Source organism: Daphnia pulex, chromosome 2, assembly GCF_021134715.1.
Source record: "Daphnia pulex isolate KAP4 chromosome 2, ASM2113471v1".
Taxonomy (NCBI): domain Eukaryota; kingdom Metazoa; phylum Arthropoda; class Branchiopoda; order Diplostraca; family Daphniidae; genus Daphnia; species Daphnia pulex.
Window position 1 is genome coordinate 5710484 of NC_060018.1, and position 19304 is coordinate 5729787.

The 19304-nt window shown below is 38.4% G+C and overlaps 2 protein-coding genes and 5 long non-coding RNA genes across 10 annotated transcripts in view; 2 read left to right on the top strand and 5 right to left on the bottom strand.

Annotated features, from left to right (window-relative positions):
* Positions 1-2046: 2046 nt before the first annotated feature.
* LOC124188786 lies at positions 2047-2581 on the top strand. Its single transcript, XR_006872481.1, has 3 exons — positions 2047-2146; positions 2209-2342; positions 2447-2581. It is a non-coding gene; the product is annotated as an uncharacterized LOC124188786 (long non-coding RNA).
* Positions 2582-4464: 1883 nt separating this feature from the next.
* LOC124188788 lies at positions 4465-5029 on the bottom strand. Its single transcript, XR_006872483.1, has 3 exons — positions 4970-5029; positions 4597-4758; positions 4465-4524 (listed from the first exon to the last, which is right to left on the bottom strand). It is a non-coding gene; the product is annotated as an uncharacterized LOC124188788 (long non-coding RNA).
* A 902-nt stretch (positions 5030-5931) lies between these two features.
* LOC124188787 lies at positions 5932-6673 on the top strand. The gene is made up of 2 exons (XR_006872482.1): positions 5932-6394; positions 6453-6673. It is a non-coding gene; the product is annotated as an uncharacterized LOC124188787 (long non-coding RNA).
* A 63-nt stretch (positions 6674-6736) lies between these two features.
* On the bottom strand, positions 6737-9789 carry LOC124188789. 2 transcript variants are annotated; one of them, XR_006872486.1, is made up of 10 exons: positions 9656-9702; positions 9437-9583; positions 9165-9347; positions 8949-9099; positions 8726-8882; positions 8481-8667; positions 7942-8419; positions 7485-7849; positions 6975-7111; positions 6737-6901 (listed from the first exon to the last, which is right to left on the bottom strand). It is a non-coding gene; the product is annotated as an uncharacterized LOC124188789 (long non-coding RNA). The 2 variants fall into 2 exon arrangements; XR_006872485.1 differs by having other exon boundaries at positions 6737-7111; positions 9656-9789.
* Positions 9790-10166: 377 nt separating this feature from the next.
* On the bottom strand, positions 10167-11186 carry LOC124188790. The gene is made up of 5 exons (XR_006872487.1): positions 10970-11186; positions 10783-10873; positions 10616-10721; positions 10367-10539; positions 10167-10288 (listed from the first exon to the last, which is right to left on the bottom strand). It is a non-coding gene; the product is annotated as an uncharacterized LOC124188790 (long non-coding RNA).
* Positions 11187-11560: 374 nt separating this feature from the next.
* LOC124188792 (atypical kinase COQ8B, mitochondrial-like) lies at positions 11561-14655 on the bottom strand. Its single transcript, XM_046581652.1, has 11 exons — positions 14063-14655; positions 13828-13995; positions 13575-13753; positions 13250-13458; positions 12948-13186; positions 12740-12877; positions 12534-12674; positions 12271-12473; positions 12046-12198; positions 11880-11986; positions 11561-11808 (listed from the first exon to the last, which is right to left on the bottom strand). Exons 1-11 carry the CDS (start codon positions 14406-14408, stop codon positions 11634-11636), a joined length of 2058 nt encoding a protein of 685 aa, XP_046437608.1. The 5' UTR covers positions 14409-14655; the 3' UTR covers positions 11561-11633.
* Positions 14656-17500: 2845 nt separating this feature from the next.
* The window catches only part of LOC124188791 (cell surface glycoprotein MUC18-like), a 40203-nt gene continuing 38399 nt past the window's right edge, over positions 17501-19304 (bottom strand). For 2 of the 3 annotated variants that reach the window (XM_046581651.1, XM_046581649.1), the window contains one exon: positions 17708-19243. In XM_046581651.1, the coding sequence (XP_046437607.1) occupies positions 18564-19243 (680 nt within the window). In that variant the 3' untranslated portion in view covers positions 17708-18563. Of the gene's footprint in view, positions 19244-19304 lie in introns of all 3 variants that reach the window. The other variant, XM_046581650.1, reaches the window with a different exon arrangement.

A 19304-nucleotide genomic window follows, 5' to 3' on the forward strand; every position in this document is an offset into this window, starting at 1 on the left:
AAACCAATTATTTCCCTGTCGTGGAACACCAATTGTGTTTGTGCCTAATTTTCTATCCAATTCTTTTTTTGAAATCCATTTTGGGCACCTGCGCCAGCCACCACCTTATTTTTCCCCCCCGTATGCTCCCGATTTTTCTTCTCCAAAGCTTTCTTTATGTGTCTGTATTGGCTTCCAAGCAAACAGCAGCAGTCGTGTCTCATGATTTCCCTTTTTCTCTTTATAGCTTCTTCTCTCGAATCGTGAAACCGAGCTGAAAGCAAGTAACCAACTCTATTGGCTTCTTTTGTGTATTTTCTGTTTGCGAATTTTTGCAGAGCGGTAGGCCTTTATCTTCACTATATATGAGACATGATATGATGTGTTATTTGGTGCTGAAATGACCATGATATATAGTGTGGATGAGGAGATGCAAACGTTTATTTCATCCTGTAGAATCGGCGGTTCGGAAATGTCATTTTCGAATAGGTATCAAATAATAATAATGGAAAAAATAATAAGCTGCACTTCTGCCATAATTGCCACGCACGCAACGAGTCGTCAGGGGTAGCACCTACTTCTTTCGAAAAAAAAAAAAACACTAATCCCGGCGCTTTCTTCATTATTTTCATGTTTTTTATGTTTGTTTTTCTGTCCCATATTCTCATATGTCGACTATGTGAAAAAGAGAAACAGACTTGGCCACTTTGAGGGTTTCCAGGTTGATATTTGCCGTGGAATAAACACTAACAAGATCCTCCTCCTCCTATACTCCTTCCGTTTCTTATTTACTGAATAGCAAATCCCGTTGCCTTGGTTTCTGAATGTACATTTTGCATCGACCTCCCCCTTGCCCCCCTATTGTCGGTTGCTAAATACAGATTTGAGTTTAGCGTCTCTCACAGCACAGCAGAGAGTTACATTGTTGAATTTTCATACCCTTTCAACCCACTCTGGAATTTGTGCACCTTATCATATGCATTTAAGGTTGACACAAATAGCTGGTAGCACTTTTCTCATTGTGTTCTAGTCAACTTTTGTTATAGCCAGAAGAGATACCTACCTATAAGAGAGAAAGGGGTCGTGAAGGATTTAAAATCTGATTTGAGCCATGAACGGCTTCACTGTAGGGCGTCCCTTGTTACAGATATCCAGACACCCGATATCGTTTATCAGGCGAGTTGTGTAATGACTTAAGGGTTATCACATCATAATTTGGCCTTCTATCGCTAGCAGTAGACGATGAAAAGAATAATGCAAAATATTACTGGATGAGTAGAGGATTGGCGTCAGAAGGTGTGAACAGGAAGCAAACAGTAAAGTATTCTTACGATAGAGATGGATACAGATTTGATTAGAAATTTTTCTAAATGAAAAGTGTAAAGCTCAGTTTTCAGTTATCACCTCTAGCAAGCAGAAGAAGAAGTCAACAATTAACGAGAATTTTATTCGTTCTATTCGACGAAGGTAAAGTACAGCTTAGCTTCCCATGGACTACTGTAACTAAAGGACGGGACTCCTTTCCTATGTCGGCCATGTAACATTTTTTCCGGAAGAATCGGAATCGAAATTTAAAAATATGTATTGTTTTACCTAATGTCCCTATACCTAAAATGTACGGTACGGTTATATATGGCACGCCGAAAGGGTAAAGAAAAAAAAAAAAAAAGTTTCGCCACAACGCCATCTAGCGGTCAAATATAGAACTACATACAAAAATTCCCGAGGGCTCTTTCGCTGTTTTCTTTTGCCGTTTTATAGGACATTTAAAATATTTAAAATTCAATAGAGTTCTACTGTCGAACATGAAAATAATTAAAGAATTTATCGGAGTTCTATTGTCGCGTAGTGGAGTTCTACTGTCGGACACTGGAGTTCTATTGTCGGATATTTTTAATAATATTTAAAAAATGAGTTCTTATCATCTTATTTCTTTGGAGTTCTACTGTCGCATACAAAGAAATTTTTTTAAATTTAAAATATTGGGGTTCTATTGTCGGTGGAGTTCTACGGTCGCCATAACGGCGGATTGTGCCCCCATCCGCCAGGTGGCGCGAGTGTCTTCGTGAGGAAGAAATACTTGCCATTTTTTTTCCAGACGCTGACTTGAAAGGGTCTTCCAAGTTGATTGGTGTCGATCTACATTTTTAGCCATTAAATGTAATTGGTAATGCTAGTTTGGATTTCTTAAATTTAATTAATCTTTGACGTCTCTGTCTGAATTTACAGGCAATCTGGCATATAATTTCACTTGGCCAAAATGTGATGACGTGGGTCGAAACTGCTGTCCATTTTGTCGAAATGTCGGCCATTGTTAGCTCGTCAATGTGACAACTACAAATTCCTTTGTAAGATTTATCAAGGTAATTCTGAGAGATTGTATAGTTTTAACTTCATACTTCTGTCGTTTTGTTATGTCACATGAGATTCTGTTCCTTGTTAGTAACTTGTTTTTGTTTTTCAATAGCCAGGTGAAGTCTGCGCTTCTTTGTTGCAGTCTAATGTGCGCATGGATTCCTTGCAGTCATCCAGTGAAAGGTGTGATTAAATTGAGCTGTTGCATGCAGTCTTTGGTACTGATGTTGTCCTGGAGTGTGGGAGAGTCCCATGCTTCAAGTCTTCTGGGATCAGCCATATCTGAGTTGACGCTGGATCATGCTGCATTATGTGGTTGCCGAAATGTTGGACATCTAGTAGAACTGCAAGAAGACTCCTTGAAATGGTAATTTGATAAAAATTATAAGTTCTAACTTGGGAAGTATCATGCTTGGACTACTATAATTGCTTACATTGTTTAATTTTAACATTTGGGGATTTCATCATGTCAACAGCCTTTTCCTTTGATCATATGTAAATTGAGTTATGGATTGTTTAAGGGGAATTGGTTAACAAGATAGGCAGATACTGTAGAAGAATATTTTTGTTTCGCTGCAGAGCACTACAAATTTCAAATGAATTAAATGAGTAATCTAGTTTCATGTAAATTTTTGTTTAAACTATAGTTATCAGATAGTTTTGCCATAGAATATTTGGGTGAACTCCATTTGAAGTGATTTTTTTTTTATTTTATACACAATTTCCATTGATCAAACATTAATTTCATTTTGGTCATAGGTTTATGTTTACGTAGCAGTGATGTTGCTGTCCAATATGCATGTTGTTGCAGCCTATACTGGTGAAAGTTTTTTTGCATCGAGTTATGCTGTTGCTGTTCCTTGGTGCCGGACTGCTGGTGTTGTGCACAAAAGTTACATCCAGTTTTAATTGATATTTGCGTCTATGAAGTTAACCGTTTATATGTTGAGAATGAAAAAATAGTAATACGGGGAATTTTTACGTTGAACAAATAATAAACATGTCTTCGCGATTGGGAAACCAGCGAAGAGGAGATTGGGGGGAGGGGGGCAATTGATTTTCATTAGCTAGAAGAAGTCGTGGTTTGTTTTAATAAGGTTGACATAAAATCCTTTGTCTATCACATCCATATACCTACCTATATAACCACATCTATTCCTCAAACCCCATAACTTCCACCAACATCCATTCCTTAAGCCCCATAACTTCCACCAACATCCATTCCTTAAACCCCATAACTTCCACCAACACCCATTTCTTAAACCCCTATTTCCCAACCTATGTCAAATATTTATCATATGTAAATATTATTGCTGAATAAATAAACCAACTATATAATACATAAACCTCATTTTTATTCTGGAACACTTGCAAAATAAATAATTCATTAAACAGAGCGTCCGGTTCGAGCCAATATTTTTTGTGCGAGGCTTTTTAGCAAGCAATCCGCCACCCAATTTGACAAAAAGTGATGGTTTGTTTTCACGGAAATTTCGTCAGACGGTTACAAAATTTCTAATTCAACAATCTGATGTAGAAATTTGCATCTAGTCTACTGGTGCAAATTAGGATTCTGTAAGCCTGATTAATTTGGGTGATGCGTTAAAAGCAATTGTGGGTTTTTTAACACATCACCTAAATTAATCAAGCTTAAAGAATCGCAATTTGCACCAGTAGACTAGATGCAAATTTCTACATCAGATTGTTGAATTAGAAATTTTGTAACCGTCTGACGAAATTTCCGTAAAAGCAAACTATCACTTTTTGTCAAATTGGGTGGCGGATTGCTTGCTAAAACTCGCACATGCAGTGTCGGCGTAGATCCAGGGAGATTACCTGGAAATGGAAGAGGAGAGAAGAGTGCGAGGCAAGTTTTACTGGGGAGCGATTAGTCATACTAGGCTTCCGGGTTAGACTCATGACCCTCTAAGTTTTCCTCGGATCATGCGCCTTCCAAGTCCCCGTTCGACCAGAGCCCTCCCCTCCTCCTGGTTTCACAGCGGGTGAGTGACCACCGGCGGGCGTTGGTTAGTGGTTAGTTAGAGAAATGGGGCCAAAGAAGAAGGGAGCCCAGACATGCACTTGTTTTATCTAACAACTACACAATTTTTCAGTCTTGAATGACAGCATTCTCTTGAATTATAGCATCACCAATGGATGAAGTCCATGATAAGTAGCGAAGGAGTTACCCTGTAGACAGAATGAACATTTATTAGTTTAAGAATAATTTTTCAACAATATTTGAGCGACAGAAAGCAATACCTCAAATCAAGCTTAAGAAAGTAAAAAGGGAGATTCAAGGGAAGCAGCCAACAGGTTACCAAACAAGGTAGTGTACATTGTTGACTGTCAGTCAGTCCTTTTTCTTCAACATGACTTTACTTAAAGTCTGTCATGCAAATTTAGAAACCTATAGTTTCAAACCTGTAAATAAAAAATAAGAAAATTAAGTCACCCTGTTAATAATTTGTGTCATCAATGTACTTGAAAACTATGAAAATAAACTATCTAAAAGAATAATTAAACAGTAATCAGTATACTGCAGTTGAAATCGTCTTATAACCATAGACGTGAGTGCAGATCAAAACTTTGAACTGCAACAAAGAAAGTTCCTTGACATGACAAGTGAACTTACACTTGAAACCACCAAACAGTTAGCCAAGGTTCTCTAGAAGATGGAATGAGAGATTTGTCCGTGATGGGGTGATCTAGCAAGTCCAATTCTTACAGCAGATAATTATAATGAATCCTAATAAAAGATGAGAAGATTGTATGTTTTTCAACAATACTGTAATAAATCTAGTGTTGGTAGTTACCTGTGTCATTTCGATGGCACATTTTGAACAAAATAGTCAACGGTAGGCTACGTTTCCTCCTGTAAGTTGGTGAGAAACACTAAGGTTATCCAACATGAACACGGAATAGAACACATCACCGACAAGTTACAAACGAAATTACTCGAATTAACCTATGTGTCCATTTGTAACTTTCGAAGAAAATAGCTGTAGCTGAAGATAGATTTAGACGAGACGCCATAAGCCATTTGACAACACAATATTCCTTCACGCCATCTATTAGACACGTCCAAAACTACTATCTAAAGGACCGGCTTTAGATAGTCACAAAAGTCACAAAAGTAAATCAAAAAGACCTTTTCTGTTTGCTTTAGCTGGCAAGGAGTCTTTAGAATTGTGCAGAGAACAAAGCTCACTTGCTAGTTTTATGCAAATTTTCCGGAAGTATACCGGAAGTAAGTGATAGCGCCTCAACCATTGAGCTGCCGACCAAATAAACCAAATATTCGTGATCTACGTGAAATTTGGGGTCGATTAGATGTAATTTAAACTAAATCCAGATTTTGGCCAAAATCGAGAATTTTCCTGAACTATAGTTCAGGAAAATTCTCAAAACCGGAAGTACGAAAACGTACAAAACAAAACATGAACTTTACCACAAATTTGACGAGGATCACGAATATGTGGTTATTTTGTGCGTCGAATGAATATTTACTGAACTACTGACTAAAATGAGAAAACCGGAAGTAGAAAAAAAAATACATATTATTAGAAATCTAACAAGTGAGCTTTGTTCCTGAAATAGAAACTGACAGTTATCACAAAAAAGTTCTTTGTAGTAGTAGCGAGAAATTTCTTCAGATAGGTGCAAAGTAAGATTCTGACAGGTAAAAAATTATCAAAGACCATGCCGTCTAACGTCAGAAAGAAGAAACGTTTAAAAAAAGTAACATGAAAACAATGTCCGCTCTAGCTCAGACACTAAATTGAAAGAACTAACAAACAAAGGTAACAAATAATTTTCATACTCACGTAATATTCACCCTGTCAAATTTCACCAAAAAGCCACCACGCAGCATGACACATCACAACAGACGAAATCCTCAAGGTGATAATAGACGCCAGTTCAACTTCTACACTGAGGAAAAGGCACTCAAGGCGGTGATATCCGTTCATGTACCTTGTCTGCAAGTGATTCCCGACGTTTCAGCACCTAGGCAACAGTGCTTGGACAGTGGATTGCTGAAAGGATAAACACCTAGTTGGTAGGGTAAACCTGCCGTTATTCAGAATGTGTTTCTATTCACTGTGGCATTCTACTAGGTTACATACTACAAGGCAACAGCAAATGTAAGATCAATCACAACGGATGGTGAAACACTACCCTGTCTCACAACAACAGCATGTTCCAGGCTCATGTGATCCTCACACAATAGGGACTGGGCATCTGATTGTTTTAATAATCACCTGTATCACCCTTTTAGCTTTATTCCTGTCATTCTGCACTTTACCTAACCTGTGATAAATCTTTCTTTTTGAATGAACACATTTTGTTTGTTTTTTAATTTAGCAGACAAACGAGACAGCTATCAATTCACAACCGTCACAACTGTCAACTGTGTTTATTTATCCTAGAGAATCCTACAAGTGCGATCGTACGTAATCTAACAGCAGGATCCATTGTTAAAATGGAAATTTACATGTCGCAGTTCAGTAGCCAAAAGGATAAATAACAAAGCACCTCACCAAACGTTAATAAAAACTAACATTTCCTAGAATCATCGCAGATAAGATGCGTTAACACTGGAAATTTATCAAAAAATGAAATGAAACTTTTACACGTACATGTTATGTTACTACGAATTCACTTCATTCATTCACAAGACTCAAATGCTGAAGTCAAACCGGTTAACATTACCCACCCTCGGCAAATTCGTGATCTGATCCATCATCGTTATCAGCGATTTCACCGTCGTCTCCACCTGCGAACAAATTGAAATCTCGTCAGTAAATCAATTACATGCGGTCACCACGAACAGATGAGACACAACGGTCAACTATGAAAATATTCATCATATTTGACCCTGAATTCCCGCTATATTCCAAAAACTAGGTTCTGTTGTAGGGTTTATAAGGATGGCAATTAAGTGAAAAAAAAAATGTGTCCCACATTAACATTAAGGTAATGAACCTTAGGAACGGAACAAAAGAACAAAGAATATGACGACAACGTAAGTAATTACGCCAACTCTATCGACAATTTAGAAAATACAAACTGAAAATGGTACATGATAGAACGAAGGTTAATTGGAAATTATGCACAAGAGAAAGCTTCTAAGAAATTCCATAAAATACCTGTATCGCGACGACGTCGTCTGTTAGCGCTCCTGACAGAATGCGGAGGTGGATCAGTTTCGCCATGAACCAAGGAATTCCGGTAGAACAAGATAGGTTCCCATTCTCGACGAGGTGAAAGCCTACCCATGATGAGCATTCGGTCCAAAAACTGTAAAACCACCTTTTTGTCTTGTTTTAACAGTTTGTTTGAAAACTCGCCACAAATTTCAAGAAACGCTAAATTAGGAAGAGGGCCAATTTGATTATTTGGATTCTCGAGTGGATTTGGCAAAAATAATTCCGTCTCTATGAAGGGCGGTGATAGCTTCGCGATTTTTCACCGTATCGAGTCCAAATGACATGGCTAATTCTTTGGCCAATTCCTACGGACAAATTTATTACAATTATTATTATTTCATTATAAATATTTGCGTGAAAAGTAATGCTGTCAGTAAGGTTTAAATTTGTTTCATACCTTGACACTAAGAAATTGTTCTGACTGCCGATCAATACGACTTCCACCATCCCTTGTTAGATCGTGAAACAGCAATGAGAGACTAAGAACCATAGTTTTTGCACTGGTAATTTTGTTGATGTTTCGAGTTTTTCCCAATAATGTCTTAATGATGTCACCGTAATCATCGTAATACTTGACATAGTGTCTAATAACACCTGCCGCAGCTTTTACAGGCAAGACGTTGCAACTTGCAAGCCACGAGTTTGCAGAAAACCGATAAATAGTTCCGGCGATTGTGCAATTTTTCAATTTTTTTATGTTCGTCTCCTTCCTCGTCTACATCTTCTTCTTCTTCAACAAATACATAAGTCTGAATGAAGTTTTCCAGAATTTGTTGTAGGTCACGATCAGGCTCGTAAACAAGCGGTTTTAACTGAGGATTGTCTTTTAGTCGCTTGCTAAACCATATAAGCAAATCCCCTACAGACACGTATGCCTAAAAAACAAAATTATAAATACGCGTGGAATGACAAGAATTTTTCACTAACAATACCAACCTCTTCTCTAAAATCAGCAACGTTCGAAGTGATAAGCTCAGTCATCAAAGACATGTACGCGTCCAAATGATCTCTTAATTGTTTCTGTTGTTGAGCGGCAGACGTTCCTTGTCCAGAACAGTTTTTGAATTGCAGAAGCTCCCATAAAACAGCAGAATGGCAAGCAAAAAATGCAATAATTTATAGCCTAAAAAAATAACTGCATAATATTTTGCGGAAATAAAACCAAGAAAATCACTAGATACTTCAAGTGGCATTGACCGATTTAGGTTTAAAGTTTCTTGAATTCCGTTAAACATCCCACAAATTCCATGTCCCAAGATTGTGATGTGACGAGAATAAGGCAATTTTTTTCAAACCCAATACCAGCGTAAACACCGAATCCTTGTTGGGCTCGTCGTCCTATAAAAACACATGAATAAGTATATAAGACGAGGAAAAAAAATTGCAAACTAAATAAATTCTTACGCCAGCCATCAGTGTTACATAATTTTCATAATCTTGTTCGCATTTCTTCATTACAAAGATATTCCAGCGCTTGAGCGCAGCCTTCCGACACTTCTGTTGTGGTGTGCCTTTCCACTATATTCTGGATCAAGCGCAATAACGAATCTAGACTCTGAAATTTGAGAAGTTAAGTATCTCAGCCTTTTGAAAACAATATCATAAATCAAACGAACTCACCTTCTCTTGACGTGAGGTAGTATAGATTTCCATATTAAGGTATTGAGGGATTGACAAGAGGTTTGCAACTTGTTCGGGATCAGTCATATATTTCCCGAGTAACAGAGGAAGAGTTGGTATGAAATGTTCAGTAAGTCGTACACGGCGACCTTGGGTTTGTTTGGTTTCTTTGACGGTAGGAATCTGTAATAATAATAATTCATATGAAAATCTCCACTACTACATGTTGTATGTTTACATGATAAGCACATTAAAAATAATTAATCGGTTACCTTTCTCATAGACCCTCGACCTGCAGGTGGTTCTCCAGTCGCAACTTGTTTAAATCAGCACACAATTTATCAGTCTTGGATTACAGCATTCTCTCGTCGGTTTTCAGTTTCACCAATGGAGTCCATGATCAGTAGCGAAGGATCACCCTGTAAGCAGAATGAACATTTATTTGGATGACAATAATATTCAAAGAAGATTGTAGCGACAAAAAGCAATACCTCAAATCAAGAGGGACTGTGTAAGGAGCTAAATAGGGAGATTCAAGGGTAGCAGCCATTGGGTTAGCAAAAAGGGACCTTGTTGACTTTCTTGAAAGAACATTACTTTTCATAAAGTCTGTCATGCAAATTTAGGAACCTTCAGGTTCCTCGTTTTAAGTGAAAAAAAAAAACATTTAAAAAAGAAGTAAAAGAATAATTAAACAGTTTTAAGTATATACTCACGCAATATTTTTCTCGCCAAAATCATCATCTCGTCCAAGGAAACGCCATCACACATCGCGAACAGCCAAAAATCTAAGAGTAAAACTCCGTGCTGTGTTGAGAGCAGGGTAGTAGAAGCCGGTTGGGTAGTCGAATGATGCTGGTCGCCTAAATGATGTTCATGTAGGCGCATCTTCTCGGTCATTACCTAAATGGCTAAATCAAGCTAAACAAAATGTAAACAAAATTTAAATTCAGTGACATGACAATGAAGTTACACAGAATAACACCAATCAGCTTTCCTAAGCAATCCAGAAGATGGAATGAGTCAAGTTCGATGACAAAGCGATGATCCGCGTTGAACTTGTGGTCATTGCCTTATTTTGGAGGGATAACCATATGCCCCACATTTGGTCTTATAGGCAACATCTAAATAAGAAACCAAACAATCGTTAAAATTGCTATTAGTATGACAACTTCTCTAAATTCAACGTAAACACAACTTACAATGATGATAGCATGATCACAATATTTAACCTCTTTTTTTGTTGTTGAAAAATAGGGAGTTTCATGGGTAGCAGCCAACGGGTTAGCAAACAAGAAATCTTGTTGACTGTAACTCTGTAAGTCCTTTTCTTGGACTTACTTTCTCATATAGTCAGTCATGCTAATTTAGAAACCTGTAAATAAAACAAAAATTCATATTAGACTGCAATTAATAAAGTTCAGTAAAATGACAAGTGAACTTTTACACACATGAAACCACAAATCAGTTATCCAAGATTCACTATGAGAGATTGTTCCATGCTGGGGTCGGTGATCTAGCAGGTTCAATAGAAACAGCCGATAATTAAGATTAATCCTAATAAAACATGAGAAGAATATATGTTTTAGCATGAAATAAAGCTAGTATTGGTTTTTACCTGTATCATTTTGATGACACATTCAGTAGAATACAATGAGTTTGAACAAAATAGTTGACGTTAGGTTGCACGACTTTCACGTTTACTCTGACTGTGAGTTGATGAAAAACATTAAGGTTATCCAACATATACACGGAATAGAACACATCACCGACAAGTTATTACAGACGAAATCACTCGAGTTTACCTATGAATCATTGGTAATTTTCGAAGCTAGCTTAACATGGCTTAACGTTGATTGTTGACTCATCAGATGAAATGATAAGTTACGTGTGTTACAACTTCTCACGTTCTGACGAATAAGCGAATAAGCGAAGAAAATTTCGCGTTTTGGGGCAAGAAAAGGGAATTTTGCATGCAGTTCTATATTTGACCGCTAGGTAGCGTTGTGGCGAAACTTTTTTTTTTTATTTAAACATTTTGTTTGTGACTCTTCCGGCGTGCGCGTGCCATAGTTTTCTGATGTGATGTTTTTTGCTATTTACAGTCTGTATTTGACACAGACGCACAGAGAGACTGTTGATTTTCAAAGGAAATGCATGAAGTTCATTTACACACACGTTTGGTGGCGCGACAGTGAACTTTTGGAAAATGAGCGGACAACCTCTAAAATTGGGAAACTTGACATATGGAGACTGGGAAGTGGGAACCATCTCTCTAATAAGCCCTTGGCCGAGGCTACTTAAACTTAACTACTTGGTGCTACTGCTACTACAGTAAACATTGGGGTTATTTTTATTTGGCGTTTCGCAAAGAACCAACATTAACATTTCGAATATTAAAATTTCATAACTTAATGTATTTCCTATTTTGTATGTAAGTAGTAACATTTCCCATATTCTGGATATTGTTTACTGGGATAACGTAGCACGGTAGTTTCCGATTATGTTATCAAAGAACGCTTTGCAGTTAATTTTGGCACCCAATTTTGTGCAAAGAAGAAACGCCCCAGACATTTTTCGATGAAGAGAATAGGTTTCTTCAGGAGGTGGGCAGAGGCGATGCGAAAGCATAACTGGAATCAATCTAAATAACAATTTAATACCAAACAAAATGTTAAATTGAAAAGAAAATAACGTATTTTGTTTCGTTAATACTTCTGGATTCGTCGCGTGGTATCTTGCGCCCCAAAATCGAAAGGTTCATTATGCCTAAATGCTTCACCCAAAACCATTACTGCTTCAACATGGGCCTCTTTCATAACCTGGAAACCAAAGTGTTGTTTTACAGCTGCTCTCAAGAATGCCTGCTATAAATTTATACCTTGCTTTCGTATCCTGTCAAAAAACCTACTACATGAGAATATTCAAGAACTTGCTGACGATCACCTTTGGCAGCTCCTTCTATTACTCTTATGTAATTGTCGACAAATTCTTTTGAATATTCTCGACTTGCACCAAAATCGATTAGGATTACCTGTAAAAGAAAAATAAATAACGGTAATAAAAATATATGTGAATGCCAAAGCGTTAGGATTAGAATGATTACCTCACGCGTAACTGGGTTGTACATAAAGTTGGCCCAATTAGGATCTGTCTGCATAAAGCGGAACTGAAACACTTCCACGAGACATAACGAAAGGATTTTCTCTGCAACATGGTTTCTAGTTTCTTGATCAAGTTTCATGCACTCTTCCATTGAAATCCCTTCAACAAACTCCGAAGTAAAGATTTCCTTCGTGCATAGCTCATCTATTCACAATAGGCGTCATAAGTAATGGACAAACGCAATTTTACATCATTCAAAATTACCAATTATTTCTGGTACTTTATAATACGGCATGTCTTTGATGAGTGAAGCAAATCTTTTAGTGCACTCGGCTTCTCGGACATAGTCTACTTCCCAACTTAATTCGAGTTTAGCTACCTTAATAAATTCTTCCAAGTACATGCCTGATTGGACAAAGAGTTCCTATCAATTTTTGTTTTTATAAATCAGAAAGCGTTTAAGGGCGCACCTTTGGGCAATATGTTCCACATCTTCATCACAGCCACCAAATTATTAATGTCACTTTCAATTCCCTTAGCGACTCCAGGATATTGAATTTTTATGGCTACCTCCCGACCGTCAGGTAGTGTTGCCGAGTGAACTTGACCTATTACAGTGAATATAGTGAGACCAAACGTCATTAAGATTGCGTGAAATTTCTTGAATAGTTTACATACCAATGGAAGCAGCGGCGAAAGGTTTTTCTTGGAAATCCTTAAATTTACTCCTCCAATCGGGCCCGAGTTCTTTAATTAAGACGCTTTCCATTTGCCGGATCGGCATATAATCAGCAGATTGTCGTACACGTTCAAAAATTTTCTGCAACTGCGGGTTAATGAGCGTGTTGTCTTGCATACTTAACATTTGACCCAGCTTGAGGGCCGCACCTCGGACTTTGCAGAGGGTTTTTACAATCCTTTTTACGTATATAACAATAAATTAAGTTTCCAATAACGAGAAAACAAATGCAGGAGCTTACCGCTCGGCATTGGCGTCGGTGAGAAAGGGATTGGAGTCCAGTATGGCTGTAGTATTTTGTTCCAGTGCTTTTGCTTCATTCATGCCAAAAGTTCGACGAGAAATCTCTGCTAAGGCTCCCATACCTAGGCCAGCAGCCAAGCCACCATATGAAACTATCCGACCAATTCTAGATGACGGAACAGCAACTTCGTGCGAAGTTTCACTCAACTAAAAAAAAAGAACAAATGATAAGTTATCCAGGGAATAAGAATGCAAAGTAAACTACGATATTGGGGAAAAAGATTTTTTTTAACGAAAAATATATCAAAGTGTTACACACTTACTTTTGATACTCGATTTTTTCTCGCAACAGGTGGAATGGGAACAGCTGGTTTTACAGAATCCGACTGATTTCCTGATTTTTGTTCTACTTTTGGATGGGAATGAGATTTGGTACTAGATTTTTGAAACATTACAGGAGATTTGAAATTTGATGAAGCAGACACAGAATCAGATGAAGAATCTGAAAAGTCAATGCCAATTTAATAGTATTACTATGCCCCAAACAGTTATCAAACAACAGTTTTTTTTTAATACCTTTCATAGTTCCAGAGATGTTTGGGTTACTGAGGTCATTTTCATTGTTTATCTTAAATGAAGGATCACTAGTAGGTGAATTTGAAATATCAGTACCCTTAAAAGTAGTATCAATGACACTTTGTAATGGAGACCCCACTCCATTTTGTGGTGATTCAAAATCAATACCTGAAATTTTAACCAGCAATTAAAATTAGTGATCCCAATGTAATGAATACTGTAACAATGATCATACCTTGTTGAAAATTTGGATCCAAGAATTCTTGTTCTACTTGTGATGTCTGTTTAAAGGACTTGGTTGCATTAAAGTTAGTTTTGATTAATTGTTGTGCTGCTATGATAGAGTATTCTTTGAGACCTTCTACCACAGCAAGGGATCGTCCAACTGCTTCCTTGACATCTTTAGAGATATTCTCTGGATTGTAAGGCTTAACAAATAAATTATGTAATCTTGGCCTACTCGAACTAGAAAACGACCAAGCTTCTTTGAGTTCTGCTTCTGTTACATTTGCTGCTGCTCTTGAAACTGCTTTCAATCCTCTTAAAATTAGCAAGATATCTGTTCCTCGAAATTTGGACATTTTGTTTAAACAAAAATAATCACACTTTAAAAAAACACAGGAGCTGGTATTGACAGAAAGTATTTCCTTGGTGAAATTTTTGGGGACAGCAGATCTTCCTTTTCTATTATAACTGTAGTATTCGAAACGTAGCTGTTGAATTGTTGAATATGTCTCTTAAAAACCGGTTTCCGTTTTACATTATTGTTACACTTGCATAACAGAAACTTGTTCGAAAAACAGTTTCTGAAATCGTAGTCGTCTGCTATGTTCACGGAGTAGTTCGGTTGTCGTTTGTAAGAGGGCGAGGGCGACGATACGTGACTTGTTTTGTTATTCAATGCATGTTCAATGAACAGCTGACATTTTACAATTGTTGTACCTTAGTTGTGCTCGGATAACTATTGTTCGCGAGAAGAATATACATTTGTTTGGTAAGTTTGTTCATTAAAATTATGTAATTGTTCGTGGTTTCATGAAAACTTTTCTAGATTGAAAAAAGACTAATGGAATGGGTCGCATATTCCTGCAACATATTGGAGGGATGCGTCTCTTCTCCTGCGCTGCCTGCGATACGTTTTTGACAAATCGCAATGAACTGATCAGCACCAGATTTACAGGAGCAACTGGTCGTGCGTTCTTATTCAATCGGGTCGTCAATCTCAATTTTAGGTAAAGTATCTATTCAAATATTGATGAGTGCGTATTAATTCACATATTACCTTTTCTGTATAGTGAGGTTCAGGATCGTGTTATGTTGACTGGAAGACACATGGTCAGAGATGTTTCATGCAAAAACTGTGATGCCAAACTTGGATGGATCTACGAATTTGCTACAGAAGAGAACCAGAGATACAAGGAAGGAAGAGTGATTTTAGAGCGAGCTCTTGTTACTGAAACAGATGGGTTTGAAGAACATATGGGAGAAAGCTGAACACTACTTAACTAAAAATCTGAGAAATTTCTTTTTGTATGTAAAGTTTAATTGTCTTGTTTTTTTGTTTTTTTTTTTACATTGCGGATTCGCGTTCTACTATCAACAGGTTCATAAGTATGTATGAAAAATATGTTCGAATATATCCGTGTGATCGGAAAATTTATTTCAAATTGCAATGAAAATACAGAAAAATTTGTAATTGATATTTTCAGAGAAATGGCGTGGTTAACCTTTATTATTCCATTAGTAATGGTTGGATGATAAACAATTTTTCGTCCCTGCAATGCAGTGATTCACCAGTTCGTAAATATGAAAAAGTAAAATCAGACAGGGTTCTAAGGGATGGAAGTGCAGCCATATCCGGGTTGATCCAACGGGGACCTATGCCTTTGGCGGTGGTGGAAGGTTGGAAAATATAAAGGAAAAGGTGAGGAAATTGGCTCTGGGTTTTATTCAGCTCTCATTTGAAATATGTTGATAGACTGAATACATTATCTTTCTTTATGAATTTCTTTCTGAATCCATGGAAAGGTTCCATCAATTCGTCAAAGGCACCTTTTTAGACAGAGGTTTGCCTTATAAATGCTAAATAGAAAACGAACGATTTCAGCTTTTTGACTTTCTGACGTCAATCTTTTTTTTTTCATCAACGACAAACTTTCGCTCAGTTTCTCTTATTTTGAGTAGTTCCCTCACCAAATTATCTTAAATTATACCTTGTAGGCTACTATAATCATTTTCAGACAGCGTCGCTTATCTCCAATATAACGACTACTATTTGCAGATCATATTAATTAAGTTTTTTTTTATTTAAATTTAATTTGTGCCTTACCTTTTCACGCCTGGAATGCCGAATGCCCATGACAACGAGGGAACAATTTTACATTTTTAATGATTTTGAACTCATTTGCGAGAGTTCTTATGGGATTTTTCGGGGCTTTCTTTTCAAACGTCATTCATAATTGAATGATCCAACCCGGAAATTATTTAAGCCCAAAAGTCACAATCCCTTCCTCAAGCCGAAATCCAGGCGGCCAATCCCTCCATTGCTTCCGGATGTGACGCACGTACAACCCACACCATAAGATAAGGTTTTGATCATCTCAAAGATGTGATTCAACGAGTTCAATTCAATGCAAACAAGAGCGAAAAATGGAAAACAAGTCGTGCAACCAGAGAAGTCTAGTTAGTTCCCGAACGAAATGTTTTGAAATTGAATTTTTGCGAGTCGGGCTTATGTTATCCAATAATAGACTCACGAGTATTCATGTGACTCTTCTCTTTTCCGCTCACATCACAATATTTATTACTTGCTTTCCTGGTTCGATCTGGACCATGCTTCCAACTCTCTCCAGAATCTGCCAAGATTATTGATCATGTCAGTTCCCGATATCTTTACACTCTCCCCCGCTGAATGTGACGTGTATACATGTACACCAGTCTACACATGAACACCCTTTGTGTCGGATGCAAATTACTATCTGAAATCTTTTCTTCGAAGCTGTCCCGCGTTCTCAGCAATTTCTAGAGGAAACGATTACAATGGCAAAAAGAGAAATCCTCGTTCACACAATATCCGACTGGGTGAAATAAATCTCAATTTTATCATGCCATGGCTGGCAGCTCTGCTGATTTTGTTTGCTCAAAGATTCGATTCGAGTGACGCATTTCTGCCAGCGCTGACACGTTAATTTGATTATTTCAGATTATTTCTTCTCTTTCAATTCCTGTCGGTGAAAGGACAATTTATCTGATTGTTCACTTCAAAATGAAGACTGCTGGGGGAAAAGCTGAGCTGATTTCGAGTGGGCGCTACGATCCAAAGGAAATCTATTGGAGCACGTGTCGTCAAACTGCCGTGAAATTTACCTTCATATTCAACTATGACTGGCTTCTCATTTATTTCGTGACCCTCTTTCTCTTTTCCCAGCGTTACGGTTTGAATCTTTTAGCGCGAATAGGAAAACATCAGAAAATTCAAAGAATCATAGGCCCTTACCTCGCCTTTTGTTCCCGAGCCTGGCCGAGAAAGCCAAAATAAATTGATAAAATGACTTTGTTATTATAAGGCTCTTTCACCCTCATATCCAGCAGCCGTTGCCGGGCTAGAAAAGCGAGCTGCCTGTTGGAAAGAGGAGAAAGAACGAAAGTCGGTGGAAATAATGGGAAACTATTATTAAGATTATTACGTGTAATGACGGGAAACGGACGAGCTGTCGGCCTGAAATGGAACGAAACCGTTGCTCTGCCAACTTCCACGCCCAATGCGGGGGGGGGGGGGGGGGGCATAACCGCTCCGAATAAAAGTGATGGATGAACACACTTTTTCGATGGGAGAGTCAATCACAAGAGAAAATCATTTCCGACTGGGTTAGTGAAGTTATTTTCAGGGTGGACAGCATATTGACTGTATTCAATCGAATTCAATATTAAGACATTAGCGTCTTTGACAGTTTCACGTCACCCATGCCTCTGTTCAACAGGAGTGGAAATTTAGTGCCCGACGGAAGAGTGAGAGCAAGACACCACACCCACTCCCGCTCCATTCAACTTGCACGATCATGAGCACAAAACAAATATAATGTCGTATTTTTTATAATATATATATAGAATAGATTAGACGTCTCTCTGTTATAAATAACCTTGTCTTGTGTGCGGAGGAAAAATGTCGAGGAAAATGAGAACACGAACGAACCTATGAACGCGAGAAATTTGCCAAAAAAAAGGGAAAAAATTCAAAAATCGTCGGAATTTTCTTAGTTAATTAAGTAGTCTGCATCACACAGCACAGGTCGCTCACGTAACAAATACAGAGCTATCGCATTGGGGGGATATTTCGAACGCGTGGGTATTAAAAATAAATATGTCCCAACAATCACGGATGTCACAATAATTTGAACGTTACAGAAAGGTACATGATCGTGTGCACGTGAGATTATATGGAGACAGAGAAACGGTAAACGACCACCAAGAGCTGTGAACGATGATTTTAAAATTTGGTAAAAATCCTATTCAATAATTTGGGATCAATCTCTTTATGGGGGGGGGGGGGGGGGCTATGTATATAACTGGGTTTGCAACACTTCATAGCATCCAAATGCACGATTGCGCGGCCGTTCAGCGTGAACACAACACGAAGACATTTTCCGAAGGTGGATTTTGACATGTCGAAAAAATGGAGACGGATATTATTTATAGGTGATGAAAAACCAGGAAACTATTGGGGGAGGGGAAGCATATCAGACGCAACTTTCAGGTACCTCCGACATTTCGGCGACGTAGTCGGGAGGTAATTTTAAACAATTGTTTTTGTTGCTGCCGGCGACGTAGGGAGGCGCTGGCACTCTCGTCGATCGCGGATAGAAACCGGCGCTTCTGTCATCATTCTGAGAGTTGAAGCATTCGGCGGACGTCTCGTTAACCAACTCGCCGTTCGTGTGAGCCAGCCTACTGCTCTTGCTGGTTGACTGATGATTGATCCCGTTGCTGTGGTGGCCCTGATCTGGCTGCTGGTGGTACTGATCCTGCTCGGCGAGTGCCGTCAAGGACGTCATTGTCATGGCTGAGTCGTTCCGTCTCTTCCGGCAACGAATGCAGGCGGCTACGACGATTGTCGACAAGAGCAGGAGCCCGGCCCCCGTGCCCATCGCCACAGCTCCGGCAACCCTACCGGAAAAGGGGTCCGTAGAAGGTGGAACCGTCCGCTTGGCCGCTTCCTTGAGCGTCGAAACCGGCAAAACGACAGGCTGACTCAGTCCCTTCACGTTGACGGCGTACAGGTAGAGCATAAAAGTTGAGCCAGGTTCCAAATCCGTCAGCCAAAATTCGGCAACGGAATCCGATTGTAACGTCAGTTGCGGCTGGCCCGTCATGACGTCCATCGCCTGTAGTTGAAAGGTTTGCTTCAAGCCACCGTCGTCTGTCGGGAATAGACAATAGAGAAAAATCCCGTTTCAACTGTCTCTTGTGTCTGTGTGTGT

Bases quoted from the DNA above. Each gene is read 5' to 3' on its own strand.
- LOC124188792 (XM_046581652.1), bottom strand. From the start codon at position 14,408: ATGTCCAAATTTCGAGGAACAGATATCTTGCTAATTTTAAGAGGATTG. The intron at 13,996-14,062 runs GTATGATCATTG...TTAAAATTTCAG, and splicing joins GGATCCAAATTTTCAACAAG to GTATTGATTTTGAATCACCA. The intron at 13,187-13,249 runs GTAAGCTCCTGC...ATACGTAAAAAG, and splicing joins ACCGACGCCAATGCCGAGCG to GATTGTAAAAACCCTCTGCA.